The sequence below is a fragment of the Castor canadensis genome, chromosome 10 (genome assembly GCF_047511655.1).
Source record: "Castor canadensis chromosome 10, mCasCan1.hap1v2, whole genome shotgun sequence".
Taxonomy (NCBI): Eukaryota; Metazoa; Chordata; class Mammalia; order Rodentia; family Castoridae; genus Castor; species Castor canadensis.
Genome location: NC_133395.1, coordinates 111784482 through 111799257, shown reverse-complemented (window position 1 = coordinate 111799257; position 14776 = coordinate 111784482). Strand labels below are relative to the sequence as shown.

Below are 14776 nucleotides of genomic sequence, written 5' to 3'. Positions count from 1 at the left end.
GCCTAGCAGTGCTTGCTAGGCAGGTGGTCTATCCCTCAGCCATTCTACGAGTCCTAAATCTTCTTATTTTAACATCAAAATGAAGCAGAAGGAAGCAGGACCTCAGTTGTGTAGACAAGAAGAAAAGCATTTTCTTCTTTTGTCAATCACAGTTTGAGAGCAAATGAAGTGAAGATGCTTTGAGCAAGCAGATGTTCTTGTGACAGTAAATAAATGGTGTCACTTTCTCTGCTGACTTCCAGACACACCAGTCCTACCTCAGAGACAATTCCCAATGGTACTTCCTGCCTGGCTATCCCCAGTCTTAATATTTTTAGCAAATAGTTTCATCTGCTACTTTGGGGAACTTTTTTCAATAAGATTAATGGAGCATTGCAAAATTCCATTAACAATATTGCAAGGAGGTATTGTACTTCTGGCTCAAATGCCATATACCAGAAGTGAAAGTAGATAGAAAGGCCTCAGAGGAGGCAGCTGTTGCATTTCTGTATGCTTTCTATGACTCTTCTCCGGCATTTTCCAGAAAAGGGAACAGCACAGCCTGGTGTTGTATCCGTTACAGCTGCATAAAGGCATTCACTTGTGCTTCTACTCTGTGCAATTGGCAGACCAGGGGCAGGGCCTGGGGCCTCTGGCTTGGGTGCCTGGACAGGGATTGCTATGAAAACATTAGGATCAAATGAGAAGCTGGAGACTTCTTTTTATGTTGTTCTCTTCTCACAGTCTGGATTGGAGCCTTTGCCTCCCCTGAAATATTAGCCTGTCCCCATTCTGGCCAGTGAAACTCAGGTACCTCTTGACAGAGCTTCCAGTTTGAGTCCTGGAACCCACAACCCACTCTCCCTGGGTCTTCCACTTTAGAGAGGTGTGTGTGGCTCCCAGGGGCCCTTCCCAAGGTTTTGCATCTCACAAGATCATTTCCTAGAGGAGCTGGTCATCCTTCACCATTCATTGTGTCCCTTTTGAAGCATTCTGGAGACACGCCAGGGCCCAAGTGTCTGCCAGAGTAGATGGTTGCGCCCTTCCATTTCTCAATCAGGGTGACCAATAGGATCACAGATGGACCTCTGTCATAGCTGCAGGACTTAGCCCATCACTCCTATCTCCTTCCCTTGAGGACTTCTCTCTTATTTGTCCCTAGCCAGGTGTTTTGGGGTCACCTATACTAGACAGTTGGAATCTGAATTTCTCCCAGGTCAGATTTCTGTTTTCAGGGATAAAGGCAGCAGAGATGACTGGGGAGTGGAATAAGGGGCAGGAGGTGGATAGGTGGGAGATTAACAAACAAAAAGATCGATTACTGCCTTCATAAACACAGCATCAGTGTGCTTATGGACAGTGGAAAGGAAGGCTAACACCAGTCACTGGAAAAATCAACAGTGGATAATAATAGCAGTCTTGCTTCATGCAGCTTTGACTGCCAGCAGACAGAGAGAGCCACGCCTTTCTGAGCTCCAGCAATGAGCACTTACTAACTTTAGTGCCTTTTAATTCTATCTTGGAATCTCTTGAAAGGAAGGCCATTCTAGTATGTCCAAATTAGGAATTCTCTGATTTTATTCAGAATGCTGTGTTTGTCTGTTAGGGATGAGATGATTTTTAGGGTTTGGAGGGGCTTATGAAGTACCCTTAGAGCCAGGATCCTGGGGTGTAGTTGAGGGTATAAGGACTCATGGGGAGCTATGGGAGAGTTTCGGGGGGAAGGGGGGGTCCCGCTTAGATGCCTGGGCCCATGTGACTAAGCACACTCTTATCCCCACAGGAGACCCTCTGCAGTGTGGGGCCTGGGTCGGGCAGTGTGCCCTTTACATTGTGATCATGATCTTTGAGAAGTCAGTTGTCTTCATTGTCCTCCTCATACTCCAGTGGAAAAAGGTTTGTCTCATTCCTGCTTCCATAGCTCCCTGTTAAGCTAAGCAAACAGTATTTCCCCCATCACCCACATGCCCCAGCCTGGTTAGAAAACCAAATTTATTTTTGTTTTAACTCCATGAATGGGCCCTGGATTTGGTCTGATTTGGCAGCTGTTTACAAGAGCATTAAGGTGTCATTCTTTTACTTGGTATCCATCTGCTTCATTTAAGTAAATGTCTACTCTAGATTAAGCCTTGGGTTATATAAACTCAATGGAAATACAGTCCCTGCCTGTGGGTTGCTTATGGTCTGTTTAATCCTCAGGCTTTGCTATTGTGAATATCTCTAACATTTGCAAATGTTCCCATACACCTGTCTTGGCCAGTGATTTAACTGAGCCATTAGGGATCACTGAGAAAGCTTTCATGGTTTGTGACTACCTACCTACATGCTGATATGTGGCTGAGCCCTGGCCTCGGCCCTCTGACCCCAATGCTATGTAGATAAAACTGCACTTCTCATCCCCACATGAAACTACTGAAGAGCCTGAAACATGTGACTCAGATCTTGGCCTCCCTTTGGTTTTATTTTTGTCTGGGTTTTACTTTTTTAAGAAAATAAGCCAAGGTGTTTCAGAGCTATTGTCCTGTAGGAAGTGGTTATAGTATAGGATTTCTGCTTAGAAAGTGGTCTGGTGCCTCTAATGAGCAACTGCTAAATTGCCTCTCTTCAATTTCCTAAAGCCCATGCTCCTCCCAACACCCAGGGTGTCAAGCCTCTCCCCACTTGGTGTGTGCACTGGCTCTGGCTCAGTAGTTGTAAGTCCACTGTGCTTTGCAAGTCCATACCAAGGGGAAAGCTGATAAAGCACTAACAGCTCAACATGGTTCCAAAGGGGACTTTTAACAGATCTAGGAGACTATGTCACCATGGACATTAGGGGCCGTTCCCATCTTGGAGAACGTACAAGCTAAGCCCCCTCTTAAGGCTTCCTGCACCATACCCCTGTGGTTTCCCACCTCACTAAGTCTGCTTCTGCTTTTTTTTTTTTTTTTCAGGTGGCCCTACTGAATCCTATTGAAAACCCAGACCTGAAACTTGCCATCGTCATGCTGATCGTCCCTTTCTTTGTCAATGTCAGTGCCATGTTGTATGTTTTACCCCAGATTGTGCCCTGCTCTTCAGTGTTCCTGTTCAGAGTTCTTTTCTAACAGAAAAGTCACCTTAGAGTTCTTAAGTCTTTCTTTCAGTGTGACTAGTTGCTACCTCCCCACTCTCACCCCCAGACTTAGAAATGCTGGGATTGCTTCCTCAAAAGGCAGGTCCCCACTCCAGGGTCCCTATCAAGATGAAGGGTACTGGGAGCTCTTGCCTTCCCTGCCTGGAAACCTCCCACCAAGGCATTCCACCAAATGTATGATTCCAATTTGTTAGGTCAGAATTGTTTCAAATGTGCCCTATTCATTTGTTCCTGGGCTCAGATCTCAGAGGAAAACTCACAAGTACAATGGCTAAAAGTCAGGAGCCAGTGATATCAATGGTAAAGAGACCAAGGCACATACACATGGCAGAGTGTGTGACCAGCTACACAGCGTCTGTTGGGACCCAGAGGCTGGTGTCCAGAGACCTTGGTTCCAGATCCAAGACAGGCTGCCCGTCACTTACTACAAGAACCCTTAGGTGAACAGGACAGGGATTTTCATGATAATAAAACTGTAGCAAAGGAAATAGAAATTGGGAATCTCTCTCAAAGCTTCTGGGAGATTGTAGAAGGCTGGATGAATTTCCTTTTTCCTCTAGTTCTAGATTTTATAACCTGGAATGGGGGTGGAGAAAGGTGGGTATGGAGGCCACTTTGCTTTGCTTCAAAGATGGCTTATTCTAGCATAACCTGCACTTTTCCTTCCCACAGGCTTTGATGTTTTGGGTAGTAGACAATTTCCTCATGAGAAAGGGGAAGACGAAAGCTAAACTAGAAGAGAGGGGAGCCAACCAGGACTCAAGGAATGGGAGCAAAGTTCGCTACCGAAGGGCTGCATCCCATGAGGAGTCTGAATCTGAGGTAGGGACCTCCCTAACTCTCCCCACCGACCTGGCTATCTTACCACTGGCCCTAGAGATCTCTTGTGTTTGCATGTTGTCTCTTGATGCATTTCATCTCTTGAGTGCTGCATAACAGCACCAGTCAGAGGGAGGGAGAAGAGGCTGAGAGAAGAGCAGCCCAGATCTCACACATCTAGCCAGGGGCCAGGCCTGCTGTCTCATGGGCCTTCTAGTACAGGAAGGTAGAACACATAGTAGGTACAGCTTGCCACTGATAGGCCCTCTGCCAGTGGAGAAAGACAGGCAAGGGAGGTGCTGCCTTGTTTCTGGGAAGCTGGCAAGGACCCTTGTGGGTCTCATGATTGACCCTCAAGCATTAAAGTGCTGAAAGCCTTGCCCACTACCAACAAGCAAGAGAAATGTTGCCTATGCCAGCTGGAAACTTCTAAAATATAGGAATAGGTAAACTTTGAAAGGGCAATCTCATCTCTCCTTACCCCTTAGTCTCCTAAATTCAAAGGTTTGGACTTCAGGAAGAATAGCAGTCATGAGCAGCAGTATTCAAGTGGTCCTGAGCACTTCCTGAACATCTGTGCCTTGGCATGCAGCTGGCTGGCACAGAGGGACCTGGGGAAACCCCTGATTCCCCAGTGCTGAGCACTGCACTCCTTGTGGGAGCCATAGAATGGCTGAGACTGATGCCTCTCAGGAATGAGAGCCCCTCAGACTCATGAATGGTAGATGCATAAATAACTCATCCTCACACTAGTAGTGCATTCTTAGACTGAGGCATAATCAAAGCTGCATGAGGACCTCCCTGGGGCAGTTGGGAGGGAGTTTTAGAAAATGAACAGATATGATGGACAAAGGGTAAGCTCACATCTTCTGTAGGTTCATTTTCCTAGAATCTAGCACAGGGCATGTCACATGGTAAGGGTTTGTGAATATTTGATGAATGACAGTCTTAAAGGTGAAAGAAGCAGTTCATAAGCATTCACCATTACATAATTTGGCATTTGGATAATAAAGTGAAATTCACATTGGTCAGGGTAGCTTTTTTTTTTCTTTTTGGCTATACTGAGGTTTGAACTCAGGGCTTTGCTCTTGCTAGGCAGGTACTTTATCACTTGAGCCATTGTGCCAGCCCCAGAGTAGCATTGTTTTCCAGAATCTAGAATGGAATGACAAGAAGCAGGGTCCAGATGGAGTCTGAGTTAGATGGCAAGGCAATCTGTGATCCAGGCTGAGGAATTGCAATATGCTTGTACAGGTGGTAGAGTAAAAGTTTAGGCAGGAGCCCAAGATTGGAGGCAGGTAGCCCTCAAGGGATCAGTCCAGGAGAAAGGTGGTGAGCTGTTTGTCCTACCCTGGAGTAGAAGTTTGTGTTCCCTGGCACAAGTAGGCTTTGGGTCTCTCCACCTGGATGTGGGCTGTTCTGGTCTTTCTGTGATGTTGAGATTGAGGCTGGCAGGTAGGCAGGGAATGAGCATGTTTGCCTTGAATGCCACAGCTGCATGGCTGAGTTGTTGCAGGGACTCAGCAAAGCAAGTGCTTTTCTTTGCCTTTAGACATGATAGAGTTGGTTCAAGGCAGCCCCTCTGGAATCCTAATGCCTGTGTATACCCAGTGGGCGATTTTTTATTAGGTTGTTTTGGGATTTTTTTGCTATTAAAAGGGGATTTTCGGTTTGCGTCTTCTGTATTTAAGACAACTTCAGGGCCCTGGGACGCCATATGTCAAGATGCAGTTTTTTGGTCAGGATCCTGCTGAGTTAGGTCTGATTGGTTTGGGTCCAGCTGGAGGTTGGATGGAGAAATGGAGAGCACTAGCAGAGCCAGCAAGTATTGACTTAGTACTAGTTTCAGTGGACAGCATAATTCGTGTAAGGGGAGGTTCTTCCCGCCATTCTCTTCTAAAGAAACTTGAGAGATGGGGACGTGGCTTAAGGGATAGAGTGGCTGCCTGGCAAGTGTGAGGCCCTGAGTTTAAACCCCAGTACCACCAAAAAGAAACATGAGACTTAATGCTTCCAGAGGGGCCCAGGGTCCAGGAAGGAAGAATGCAGAAGGCACTGCTGGTAGTGTCTCAGGCCATGCCTCTTTGCTACCTCAGATCCTGATCTCAGCCGATGATGAGATGGAGGAATCCGACGTAGAAGAGGATCTCCGCAGACTGACCCCCCTCAAGCCTGTGAAGAAAAAGAAGCACCGCTTCGGGCTGCCTGTATGACACATTCCCATGCTGGGGGTGACAAGTTGGGGACCCAGCTGGCTGCTGGGTCAGTAGATGGTCATCCTACAGCGTCATCCTTTCCCTCCTCTCTCTGTCCCTCCTCTTCTACCTCCACTCCTCTTGCTGTCTCTGCTCATTCTCTGCCCACGCCCAGACTACTGTGACTGAAAAAAAGGGAAGAGGAACCAGTGCTCAAGGGGGTTGTGGGCATCTGAAGGGTCCCCGCTCAGTTGCACTACAAACACTGACCAAATATGCAAGAGCTTTGTTTGTTTGTTGTTGTCCTGAACAGTGTTGTGAGGGATCCCAAAGCCCCTATCCTATGTCTGGTTGGATGGTGGGAAAAAAAACGGCATACACAGACTGCAGTGGGTCCTCACACTGAGTCTGCTAGCTGTGTGGACACATGACGTGCTTGGGGCCGACAGTCACTCATTGACGAAGTTGGAACCAGAATGCTTTCATACTCAAAATGGCTTTTGTAACTCTTGATTTCTAAAGCCTGTTTTATGAGCTGCAACAGTGTTAATGTTTTTTGAGTGTGTTCATTTCCTACAAAGTACCTATGGGACAAATGGGCAAAACAGATTTTTAAGTCTTCCGTATGCTGTTTGACTTTTTATATTTTTAAGTTATATTTTTATACTATTGTATTTAAAAACTCTTTTTAATCCCCAAAGAAATGGATTTGTTTGCCTTTCATGGGATATGAGCTGGTGGGAGGAAAAAGTCGGCAGTTTTTTGCTGGGAATGTTGTTAAGTAATGCCTGATAAGATAAGTAAATGATCCTGTAGGAAGGTAGATAGCCTTTATCTGGAAATGAAACCTAGTGATGTGTGAAGGTCAAGTCAGAGCATGAGGCAGCTGGTTTGAAGGTAGATCTGTGTGCCCCAGTGTGAATGGAACAGGAAGGGCTCTGCCAGGGCCCACAAGCTCATTGGTATTTCTGCTGGCAGATTAGAGAGCTTGGTTAAACAGTACTGAGAGAGGATCCCAAGAGTTAGGTCTTTGTGTCCAGAAGACTCAAGACCTCTGCTTCTGTTTGTTCCCTGCCTCTCTCCGGTGATCCCCCAAATTTCAAGTGTCAGAATGGTTCCAACTTCTGCCTCCACTGTGGCAGCCTACAGAGCCATCCTCTGCCCTGATGCCTATGCTGCTTGCACAGCAGTCTGAAGAATGTCCATTTGGCTAAGCAAGCCTATTTTCACACCCTCTAAAGCTGCAAGGTGGCTGGGGCAGAGTGAGTAGAGGCAAGAGAGCTCACCAGCTAAATCCACAGACAGCATAAGGTGCTTCTAGGCTGTGTCCCCCTCCTTGAGTGGTGGCACCCAGTCCTCAGCATTGCCACAGGCCCCCAGGGCTCTTGGAGTTTGCTGAATGGTGGTGAAATGGTCTGACCCTAGCACTATCCCTGTAGTGGAAGGTGGAGGAGTTCAATAGTCTGTCAAGCCAAGACACAGCCACGGACGTTTAGGAACAGAAAACCACACTGCTATGTTACCAGCTGGAAGGGAGATGGCTCAGGCTTTATGTGAGACAAGTACAGGGGAGGCGATTGTACTCAGAACCTTCTTTTTAGCTCTGTGTAACAATGTGTTTTATTTAAGTGTACAGATCTGAATATGCTTGTGGCAATATGAGCTGAGCTGTTAGACCAGGCTTTTGGGTCTGTCCTTTGCTGTTCATGGTCCTGCCTGTTGTGGACAGGATAGCATGCCTAAGGGAGGCCCTTTCAGACCATCTTCCTCCAGGAATGTAGGTCCCACTGAGAGGAGCAGGGGCCGTAGCCATGCAGTGGGAGGTGACTCTACTGGCATAGGTATTATGACAGAGGAGGGGAGAGCCTGGCAGCAAGTGGCATGGAGACTGTCTGGATCCTGCTCTCATTTCCTTGCTTCATCTGCTCCCATTCCATGGCTGTGGTCTTCCCTCCCCCCGCCAATCTGGTGGGCTTGGAGGGTACAGAAGTAGCAAATGAGTATGGGTTTCCCCCCCTGTATCCTGATCTTCGATAAGGGCTTTAGTCTGAGCTGCAGCTGTATAGCTGGCTCAGCAGGAATGGAGGTCTAGCAGCTGTCCACAGGGGGCCTCCTGGTATGCAGACTTGGATGGAGTAACATCACATGTTTGGTCTTACCCTCCTGTGTGGATGTATGTACACACACAAGTCTGTATCCCTCTAGAGAGTCTTCAGTGGTCACTGGGGCCTCTTCCGTGGTACACTGTCCCACAGAAGTGGATGCAGAGGGCTGTGGTTAGGGCTTCCTCCTGAGCTGTCCTCCCTCCCTGGAATAAATTTCTTCGCCACCTGCTCCGAGGTGCCTTATTAGGTGCAGCCCTTCACTGACTGATGGCATGTATCACTGTGTCAGAAAAATAATGGGATACCCACAGGGTATTGTGTGCTGTTGATCTGATTTGTCCAAATTTGGACCTTGGCCATGCTACTCAGTGGAAGCTTGCAAGTCAAGGTCATGAACAAGTTTCTTGTAACTAATAGAAATAAGCTGATGAGGCAGTTTATCTGACTAAAAGAGATGGTGGTTATTTTTATTTCCTTTGGCTGTTGTTAGGAAATTGACAATGGCAAAGGAGAGATGGTGGTGAGATCCAAGTGGATGTGGCTTTTCAGTCTCTGCAGCCTGAAAATGTGTGAAGTGAGGGTCTGTGGCCCCTCAGCCCCTAAGCACACTGGTGGCCTCCTGCCTCAAGCTTTAACTTGTGCTCTCCCCAGCAACAAGGAGTCATGAGTTAATATCACCTCTCATGTCTCTTTCTTCAGGGAAAATATATATGCCTGTATATACTGAATGCTGCCCCTGGACCCTAGAGGGAGCAAAGCCTACACAACCCTCCAGGTGACAGTTTGCTGGCTTTTTTCTAGCCAGGCCTAGATAGGTGGCCTGGGGACTTCCTGCTGCCCAAGGAGCCACATTGTAGAGTTGAGCTGACTCTTAGAAGAAGTTCCACAGGCTTCCAGCAAAGTTCTGTTTTACCTTTTAGATGTTGGCAATCCTGAGAACCTTTGCTTTCAGTGAAGCCCTTGTAGACTGCCTTGCTTTGAGCGCCTTGAGCTCCTGGGTGGGTGGGTGGGATGGCTGGTTGGTTGGTTGGTTGGTTTTTTCATGAAGTTTATTACAAGTCAGACTTACATGAGCAAAACCATGACCACTTTAGCTGCCATCCCAGTGGGGATGTTGTATCAGTGCGGGTGTTAGGAACCACAGAAACACATATTGAAATGAAAGGGAAGATGATGTACTTACATTGTAAAATGGTTTACAATAAAGTTTCACATCTTATACAGCTTTTTAAAAAAGAAATCATCACTTTTGTGGTCGTTGGTTTTGTGTTCTCTGGATTTGAAACAGCTTAGCTGGGTTAAAAAAATTCCTCAGCAAGTTAGAAGGCAGGAAGCAGAGTAAGAATGAACCTTTCATTGCCTTGTGGCAGCAGTGGAGCCAAACTCTGCTGAGGAAAGAAGCCAAACGTACTCTGGCTGTTTCCACTTCCTTGCTAATGATATCTAAGCCAATCTACCTCCTGAGGAATAAGCTGTATTGGGAGCTAGGGTAAGGAGTGAATATCCCACATTCTTGTCTCCAAGGCCAAGGGACTAGGCATTGCCAGCTGTGGGCAGTGTTGAAGCCATAGGAGCCACCCACAACACCCCCCACACCCTGGCACAGTGGAAGGACCCCCCACAAGGCTTAGCCTGCCCATTGGAGTCCTGGGAATTCTCGGGTCCACATTTATCTCAGCCAAGTCTGGCAGTGTTCATATTGGCCTCTTGGAGACCAGGACCATGGAGGGGTCTGGAGTGGGCTTTGAGATATGGCAGCTGTGGAGTGGCATTTGGTATAATCAGATGTCAGTGCCTTGTAGGGTTCTATCTAGCTAGAGCCTTCAAGGATAAAAATAATCTCCATCATCAACTAGAAAGGAGCTGAGAATATATTTGAATTTATGGAAACACTCCCACTTTCCCATCCATGTCCTCTTCCCTACCCACCCACCCCAGGCTTAGGGTCCTGCCATGTGCCACATGGAATTTCCCCTGCAAAGGTGAGGGTGTTGGGAGCTCCCAGAAGAACTAAGTGACCTTCCACGGGGATCTTGGGCCTGTCATCTCTACATATCATTTTCTTGAGTGGGCTCCACTCACAGACCTCTTGCAGCACTTAAACTGTCCTGCTGGCCAACCCCCCCAGTGACCTGTCTCAGGCAGAGGCTTTCCTAGGGCTGTAAACAGCAAGCATAGTCTCTTCTCAGTCCTTCCTGGGCCCTTAACCCCTTGCTTCATAAGGATGAGAGCATCTGCAAAAACATGATGGAGCAGCTGTTCAGGCTCCCCTCAGCTTCAGTTTCTCCACCTTTGAACCTGTGGTTGCCACTTGCTCTAAGTCTAATGCGACGGACCAGTGAGCTCGCCTTGAGGAAATCCTTCTAATTGACACACACAAGAAGCTTCTGCCTTGCTACCAAGCAGGGATGGAGTCTTTCCACTTGAAGCCAGGAGAAGGGGTGAAAGAGGGAAAAAAAAAAAAAAACAAGCTTAGAGCATCCCACTGTCTCAGGGCCCTCCCTATCCTCAGGTACAACCATACTCAGATGGGCCCTTACAAACAGCCCTGACTGTCACATTCCAAAATCCACATTCATAAACACACAGTCACCATTAGTACCAGTGCCTCCCACCTTCAAATAGAGTAGCTGTTCCAGAGGGTGAAGGGTCTCCCCAGCTGTCTACTTTGACTAAGGCTGCTGCCTGATCATCTCCGAGAATAAACTCTGTGTGGACAGCAGGCTGTGTGGACCTGAATCATCGGAGAGCCTGTCGGAGGAGGGGGAGTGACTTCCCGGGACAGGCAAGCAGACTATATAAGCTCCAGAGAGCCTGGCTACATGCAGATCTCTTTCTTCGGCTACTCCCTGCCAGAAAGGCTCCTGCGGAGAGTCAGTTTTCACTCAGCACCCACCATGTCCCAGGTAAGAGGGCCCAGCATGGGCTGGGTTGGAGCCAAAAGGGTGGGGGTGGAGGCCTGGACACTGTCACCTCTGGCAGCCCTCTTGAGCTAAGATCCAAGCATAAACAGGAGGCATGGCAGCCTGAGAGTCTGGACTTGGGGAGAACTCCCAGTCCCACCTTACCCTAAAGGATCCCTGTTTAACTTGACCTTAGTTATTCCCCATCTTCTTGGGGGGTGGTGGTTAATGTATGTGATACTTACACTGATCTGTGTGTGCCTTTGTATGTGGTGAGGGAGCTGCTGGTATAGCTTAGTGTGTAGTTGTGTACATCTGTAGCTGTGGCTTCTGTGGACTTGCTCTGTGTGTGTATGTGTACACATGAGGCTGTGCCTGTAGGTGCACAGCTCTGTTCTCTGTATCCCAGCAGGATTGGGGAGGGGGCTGTTGCCCAAGGAACCCAGCTAAGGGAGGGAATCCCTGCACCTGTCCCCAGAGCTTAGGAAGAAATAAGCCCTTCAGACTCACAGGCGCCTGGAATTGAGGGTAGGCTAAGCTCTGGTCTTATGTCCAGGCACTGGAGAGATAGATCAACTTGCCAAGAGAAGAGGCTTGTCCTTGATGCCTGCCCCATGGATAGATGCCATGTTTGGACTGTAACTTTGTGCGCATCTGGGCTGTTTACTTCAATCCCTTCCCAAAATACTAAAAGTACTGGTACATTTTCAGGAAAGGGACAATCCCTAAGGGACTCCTTAGCCATCCAGTGAGTGAGTCTTAGAACTCAACAAATTCCCTAGGGCAGCTTAGCATCAAAGCCAGTCCTTTTCCCCTTTGCCCATTGTGCCAGCCCTGAACTTGACAAGGCAGACAGACCAGTGTGAGGCTGCAGTGGCCACTACCCCCAGAGCTCCCAGTATGTAGGCAAAGGGCATATGCACAAGTCAGATCAAGAGGTCTAGGGACTCATATAGGTTGAGGTGTAGTCAAGAAGGCTTCCAAGAAGAGAAATGAGCTTTGAATTGACTCTAATTTAGTGAGCTGAGAAGAAAGGTCTCAGCCAAGGCACAGAGGTAGAAAAGGGGTCTCTGCCTTAAAGCCTTAGTTTGTAAGATAAGGCTTTGGGCTTTCTTAAGTCTGGCACCCCAGAAGCCCCCATCAAGAAGAAGCGCCCCCCTGTCAAGGAGGAGGACCTGAAAGGGGCCCGAGGAAACCTGGCCAAGAACCAACAGATCAGGTCCAAGACCTACCAGGTCATGCAGGAGTGTGGTGAGTGTCCTCCAGGTTGGCTGGGGTTTGGGAGTGTGGGTGGTTCACAGTGGTTGGGGGCTGTCAAGGGTCCTTTTGGGGAGTTCTTCTACCTAGGAGGAAATGCTTCTAATACTCAAGTCCTTTCCTCTAAAAAAGTCAGGTCAGGCCCTTGACAGTGCCTTCTGTACCTCCTGCCCACAGAGCAAGCTGGTTCAGCCGCCCCATCAGTGTTCAGCCGCAACCGCACAGGCACTGAGACAGTCTTCGAGAAGCCCAAAGCCGAACCTGCCAAGAGCATCTTTGGCTGAGAAGTGCTTGCTGCATCATGCACCACCCTGAACATCTAGACATGGGAGATTTTCTCACGAACTCTTTTTTTTTTTTTTAATGCGGAACATGCCCTTCACCCCCCTGCCATCTCTGGAACCACCACCCCTCCCCTCAACCCTGACCCTTCTGCACCAGCACCTCAGAAACACCAATAAAGAGGATGCCCAAGTGGCCCTACCATTGGGACAGTGTCAGCTGATCACTGGCCATAGCCACTAACTGCAAGGGAGAGGGAGAACAGGGTCAGGATGGGAAAAAGTGTTCTGTGCCCTGCCTGGTCTTTTGAAAGGTCCCGTGGAATAGTGCAGGCACTCTTTAGGACACTGAGACATACTAGAAAGAGCCTTGCTCATGGAGACCTGGTGTTGACCTCCTGTGTGACTAAAGACCACTCTCTTTTCCTTTTTTAACCCTCAGTTTCCCCTTGGATACAACAGGGGAGTTGTGCCATAAAAACAGGTTACAGTGACACTGCTCAGAGTGAAGTCAGGGCAGGCCAGGGGTTCACCCCTCTGCCTGCCATAGAAGCCATTGAGATGCTTCTAAGAACCTAAGGCACCAAGGGGCCTAGGCCCTCAAAACCCACACCCCTTGCGCTGTTGTCCATGCTGCCTCCTTGGCAGTTTGTGTCTCAAAGACAAAGCCAGGTCCAGGTTCCTCTCTGTCTAGTGGCAGTCAGTTTCCTGAGGTACTACCTTCTTCCAAAAAGCAGGAAGAGCCCCACTTTCCATTCCCACCATGCTGCCTAAGGCCTGGGAACACCAGGTTCTCAGTTACATGTGATTCTTCCCTCTTCAGACCTGTGTCCCGTGTGAGCATGGAACTGTCAGATTCAGGAGACTATTGAAGCCTGTTCAGCTGTGATGGCAAGACCATGGACAGGCTAATAGTAGCTCCTTCTGGGGATCAACTGGCAGGGCCTGAGTCAAGAATGAAGCCTGCTGGGAAGGTCCTCCTGTCCCCTGGGCTCTGTTCCCCAAGAGAGCAGACCTTTGGTATAGAGCCTGAGTTTGTTCACTGGGCTCCTTGGGGAGGCTTTTTCCCTAGATACTGAAGGGTGTGTCCCCTGTGTAACCCTTATCCTACCCAGAGCCAAAGGAGTGAGCAGTATCCAGGTCCATAGAGGTGAAGCTTCTGGCTACAGCCATGCTAGGGATGGGAGAAGGTTTTACTTGAAGTCATAGAAATAGCTCCAAAGTCTTTGTTCCCCTTCCACCAGGGCAGATGCTTCCAGCTTTGAAAGAGGCAGATGATGCCCCAATCCTCTGGAAGGTACTTACTGGTCCAGGATCCCATGTGAGCCCCCACAGCAGCTAGCCCCCTCAGGGCCGATGTCACTGAGCCATCCTCCTTCACTGACCCAAGACTTGACTCCTGGCCGCACTTTCATGACTCATCTTTATCTCTGTGTGTCCACAGACTCAGGAGTTAACACTGGGGCACACAAACACCAGGTGCATCAAGTGCCTGACATTTGTTAACTTTATTGCTGGTTGTTATAAAAGAAGCACTTCAACTTTATTGCGAAAAGCCACTAGCAACCCCACCAAGGTCCTTGGGTAGCACTCCCACGGGCCTGGTGTGACGTCATAAGGCCACCCATGATGCCATCTCAGGCCACTACACTGCCCCCACACCCACTTTTAAGAGCTGTGTGCAGCTGGCTTACTAATGTGCCCTTCTTTCCCATCAGTAATCTTCCAGCATCACACCTCTCGGGCCATAGGATATCAAGACTCAAGCTGTGCATTGTCAAGTTACATGTTTGGGGTCCAGCTGGGTAGAACCTAGAGCCTATCTAAATTAATGGGGCCAAAACTGCAGCCTCGGACCCAGGAGAGCAAAGAGAGGCTCCTGGGCCTGACACTTCTCACTCCAGAAATAAAGTGTACCTATCCTGCCTGTTACCCACCCAACCCCCACCCCCACCCCAGACATCTCCTTGGGCCTCTCAATGTCTTCAGGGCTCCCAATGCCCAGTCACTCTCACCTGGCTATCCCCTCCCACCAGAAAGCTGCCTCGAGTGTCCCTCTAGCCCTTGTCTTCCTGGTCAACCCTCTGCTTTCCCCCAGGCTAAGCTTCTGGAGATAGATTAT

General features: G+C 48.6%; 2 protein-coding genes across 4 annotated transcripts in view; both read left to right on the top strand.

Moving 5' to 3' along the window:
* Positions 1-11070, top strand: part of Stimate (STIM activating enhancer) — a 48587-nt gene extending 37517 nt beyond the window's left edge. Inside the window, exons 5-9 of one of the 3 annotated variants that reach the window (XM_074043926.1) lie at positions 1763-1875; positions 2913-2990; positions 3767-3916; positions 6010-6175; positions 10934-11070. In XM_074043926.1, the coding sequence (XP_073900027.1) occupies positions 1763-1875; positions 2913-2990; positions 3767-3916; positions 6010-6126 (458 nt within the window). In that variant the 3' untranslated portion in view covers positions 6127-6175; positions 10934-11070. Of the gene's footprint in view, positions 1-1762; positions 1876-2912; positions 2991-3766; positions 3917-6009; positions 9213-10933 lie in introns of those variants that run through there. The other 2 variants (XM_074043927.1, XM_074043925.1) reach the window with 2 other exon arrangements.
* Positions 10987-12859, top strand: Mustn1 (musculoskeletal, embryonic nuclear protein 1). The gene is made up of 3 exons (XM_074043928.1): positions 10987-11119; positions 12235-12367; positions 12551-12859. The coding sequence occupies exons 1-3, from the start codon at positions 11036-11038 to the stop codon at positions 12655-12657; spliced, it is 324 nt and encodes a 107-aa protein (XP_073900029.1). The 5' UTR covers positions 10987-11035; the 3' UTR covers positions 12658-12859.
* The last annotated feature ends 1917 nt before the right edge of the window (positions 12860-14776 follow it).

Bases quoted from the DNA above. Each gene is read 5' to 3' on its own strand.
- Mustn1 (XM_074043928.1), top strand. From the start codon at position 11,036: ATGCAGATCTCTTTCTTCGGCTACTCCCTGCCAGAAAGGCTCCTGCGG. The intron at 11,120-12,234 runs GTAAGAGGGCCC...GGCTTTCTTAAG, and splicing joins CAGCACCCACCATGTCCCAG to TCTGGCACCCCAGAAGCCCC. The intron at 12,368-12,550 runs GTGAGTGTCCTC...TCCTGCCCACAG, and splicing joins CCAGGTCATGCAGGAGTGTG to AGCAAGCTGGTTCAGCCGCC.